The sequence below is a fragment of the Musca autumnalis genome, unplaced genomic scaffold (assembly GCF_047663935.1).
Source record: "Musca autumnalis isolate F117 unplaced genomic scaffold, ASM4766393v1 scaffold_5, whole genome shotgun sequence".
NCBI lineage: Eukaryota > Metazoa > Arthropoda > Insecta > Diptera > Muscidae > Musca > Musca autumnalis.
Window position 1 is genome coordinate 166,163,909 of NW_027412088.1, and position 4,108 is coordinate 166,168,016.

The following is a 4,108-nucleotide window of genomic DNA, read 5'->3' on the forward strand; positions in this document are numbered from 1 at the left end:
TCTTACCTTATTTAAAATTACGCGTTGATCGGACTATGATTGAGACCTACAGAGCCGCTAGAAAATTGGAAAAATATTATGTTTTTGGTCCATTTCACCCGCTAAATATTTCACGATCATCACCAATAAGAATAGGGATCTATTCTGATCTGAACCCGACCTCCATACAAAATTTCGTGACGATCGGTCCATAATTGCGGCCTGGAGCGTGTTTACAATTTATAATGGACAGACGGACGGACGGACGGACGGACGGACAGACACACATCTCAAAATCGCTTTATCTCGTCGAGATATGAAGATTGGTATACCACATTGGGGGTCTCCGACGAATATTTCGCGGTGTTACATGAATTTTTACCAAAACAAACTTATAATACCCTTTTCCACATTGTGGTATAGGGTATAAAAAAAAGATTTGCAGCTATTTGCAGTTAAATTTTGGTTATTCGGAATCTAGGGAGTCCAATTTAAATATTAAAAAAATAACTGGACCGAACCTCGGTGGACCTTTGTAGTTACGCTCCATCCAACAAAAGTATATTGCATTAAAAACATACAAAAAATAATAATTTTTGAAAATTTATTGCTTTATAACTATGTAACTTCAGGCCAAAATATTTTATTTTAATTTAACTTAAACCCTCCCCTATCAATAAAAAATAAACTTAGTTTAGTTTTATTACGAATTTATTTAATAATTAAACAAATATGAGATCAGGTTTTTAGCAACAATTTTATTAAAATCTGATCCGTCAAAATTTCTTGCACTTGACACTGAATAACTGAGTGAATATTTACAACAACAAAAAAGTAAAAACAAAATCTTAGTCAGCAGAGTGTCTGTAATCGATATAATCGAAAACATTTCCCAATTTTATACTTTGATTTTTTACTTTCGCACCGCTAGATCAATGATTTCGTCCTCTGTGCAGCGGAGGCAAACTTATGAAAATTCATAACTTTTGTTTTCTCGAAAACAAGTAAAAAAGTATCAGTCGGGTTTGCCGACATAGATATACCCTCAGCCTGTGTGAGTTGAGACTTTTATTTATAGACAAATCGAATACGGGCTTCATAACCAAAATCTTTGTCCTAAAACTTGTGTAGTCAGGGAGTTTCAGAATTTCGTGGCCTTTTTTGGACGTATAAACTTTCCGACAAAAATATCGAAACATTTGGGTATAAAACTTCGAGATTGTGGGCGTTGCAAATACATACTTATGTTGAGCTCATAAATTTGACTTTGATAAGAGCGCAAAAGTTTTGCACTTTTGTGGAGAAGATACCTGAAAGAATGGTCCATTCTGGAAGTGGACCTAATTTTGGAAGTCATTCCTTTTGATAGTTTTGGTGCCAAGCCGTTATTTTAGTTGGTCATGGTAAGATTTAGAGCTTTTGAATCGCTGTAACCAAGACCGCATCTATGTCTCGAAGAAATTGATTTTGACCTTCGAGAGTTAGTGTGCGAACCATTTTAGCGAAATATTTTGTAGTCTTGTGGGAAAAAAAGGAATGGTCCGATATGACTTAAAGTTCGGTTGATCCGTTCGAGAGTTATCATGCGCTCGAGCCAGACAGACGAACGAACTGGGCTAAATCGACGCCAAATTATTTAAATCGGCTTTTATCGAAACATGTGAGAAGTCAAAGGCCATTATTTCGATGAGGCACATTTTTATCGTTAGCCTAAAGCCGAAATTACAGCAGATTTTAATACCATTTAACCAATGTTTGAGCATTAATATAGGAAAACAATTCTGGTGCGTATGCTACTTACAGCAGATATTAGCACTTTATGACGCCCATAATAAATTTTCCTGCTTTAAACAGATAATAGAAAATTAAGGTAGTAAAACAATTTTCTAATTTGTTTTAGAGATATTCCACGGAAAACACTTGATATATCGTACATTTTATCCAGTAAACATGCCATTTCATGCACTTCCAATCCGCACAATACTAAACTCGTCATTTTTTTAATACAGCATGAGTTTAAAGCCTCAAGACCTTTATATTCATTACATAATTCCTCGACCCTTTATTATTTGATAATGAAATTACATGAGATAAAGAAGTAATTCAGATTTTACTGGAAGTTTTTCTCAAAAAGAGCATTCAAACAAAAAATTTTAAATATTTCCTAGACAATATTAAATATTTCCTAGACATTTTTAGTACATAACCTTCAGAACAATTGAACTTTTCCTTTCAAAATTCCAAAAATAAAAATTATTTTAAAGAAAAAAACGTACTAATTTGTTAAAGTAGCTGCGTTCGTCCCTGATAGATCATACATCTGAGAAAATTGTCAGATAGCTGTAATATTATGACACTACAGTTTGTTGGGGTCCAAAAGCAATAGAAAGCCCGTTCTACACCAATTAAGATGGCTGATGAACACGAGAACTTACGAAATGAATATCCGATTTAAGCGAAACTTTGCTCATCGCAAATTTTTCCATATATACGTCAACCTACCAGAAGGTCTATATCGGACAAAAGCTTCGTTCACAAAAGCTCAATATTTCGCTTAATGACTGCCTAAATATAGTTTTGAAATTTTTACTTCTGGTCAGGGATGTACGCAGGAGGTTCAACAATTTTGCGATTTAATCCAAACCAAATTTAGTAGCAAAAGGTAATTTATTTGGAACGTCCACAGATGTTGAGAGAAACACCTAAAAAGTCTCGATATCGTAACATCCTTTGGAATAAAACCTAGCTTTATTTCAATGGATATCTTTTGTCACACTTTATTAACTTATTTCAAATTAATATCACAAACAAATCACATTTTAACAACAGCTTAGAAAGCAGCATTAGCGGCATGGAAACATTGGAAGGTCTTGAAACCGGTTTCACAACGATCTTCAGCCTTGATGCCCTTGCATTTTTCCAAAATTGCCTTGGCTTTTTCTTCACCGATCAAAACACCCAATTTAGCAATGACAACATCATCCTGGAGTTCATCATTTTTAAGGGTGCCAGCACGTTCAAAGAAGCAAGTGCTCAAGCATTTGAAAGCTTTGGAGGGATTTTCAATATCCCTGTTGCGGAATTTCACGACATCCTCTTCGGGGGTATTTTCCTGTTTGACACATTCCTGGATGTGGACTTTAGCCTTTTCTTTTTGTTCAGCGGTTAATTCGACAGGCTGTAAAAGATGAGGGATTTTAAAATTGTAAAATTATCCTTAGAATAAAATAATCCTAGTTTTAGTTTCATTTGCTACTTACACCAGCCAAAGCGCAGGCAACCAAGCAGACAACGGCCAAAGTAATGAAAGCCTTCATGATTGATACAAAAGTTTTAGTTTGAAACGTTTTCGTTGAATGTTCTAAATTGTGTGTTGCTGTTTATGCGATATACGGGGCTTTTTATAACTAGAATGTTTTGCGAAATTAATTATACTAAAACGAAGTTTCTGTTGCTTATTGTGAGAGCATGGAGAGCGTTATTAATCTTTGGGCAGCATTGCTGAGTGTCATACTCGTCTCAGTGGCGCTGCTATTTGTAAGATAGAAAACCGAAATCGACTTTATCGACAACATTGAGCGACACACTCCTCTTTCTGGCTGTTATTTGTAACACCACTGACACAGCAAACCACAGATCAACAACTTCACCACCACTCATCAATTACAGTTTATAAGGGTCAATAAAATTTGGTAACCGGTTTCAATCTACAACATAAACCACAATTTAAAATAAATAAGATGTCAGGTAGATAGTTAATTGAATACACAATGTTATACATTATCTGTTTATGGTAATTATGTTTATACCCTACAACGCACTGTGGTAAGGGGTATTATGCCAAGTGTGTGTAACATGCAAAAGGAAGCGAGATAGACCCATAGTTTGTTTTGCCCATCCATCTGTCAATGCATTTTTGTAATCAAAGTACAGTTTGCATTTATTTTCGGATTCAAATAAAAATTGGGGAAGATAATTTGTTGTTGGGCGAACGCTATTTATTGTGGAAAAAATCGGTTCAGATTTGAAAATAGCTCTCTCCCGCATGTATTTTTGCCCGGTTTTAGGTATTTGGTGCATTAATCACGCTACGTATATCCGGTTTTGATGAAATTTTAAATGTGTGACG

General features: G+C 35.0%; 1 protein-coding gene across 1 annotated transcript; it reads right to left on the reverse strand.

Annotated features, from left to right (window-relative positions):
* Window positions 1-2,726: 2,726 nt before the first annotated feature.
* LOC141405760 (general odorant-binding protein 56a-like) lies at window positions 2,727-3,399 on the reverse strand. The gene is made up of 2 exons (XM_073990446.1): window positions 3,240-3,399; window positions 2,727-3,157 (listed from the first exon to the last, which is right to left on the reverse strand). Exons 1-2 carry the CDS (start codon window positions 3,294-3,296, stop codon window positions 2,810-2,812), a joined length of 405 nt encoding a protein of 134 aa, XP_073846547.1. The 5' UTR covers window positions 3,297-3,399; the 3' UTR covers window positions 2,727-2,809.
* Between the last annotated feature and the right edge of the window lie 709 nt (window positions 3,400-4,108).

Coding starts and splice junctions, on each gene's coding strand:
- LOC141405760 (XM_073990446.1), bottom strand. CDS start 3,296: ATGAAGGCTTTCATTACTTTGGCCGTTGTCTGCTTGGTTGCCTGCGCT. Junction 3,158..3,239: donor TTGCCTGCGCTTTGGCTGGT/GTAAGTAGCAAA, acceptor CATCTTTTACAG/CCTGTCGAATTAACCGCTGA.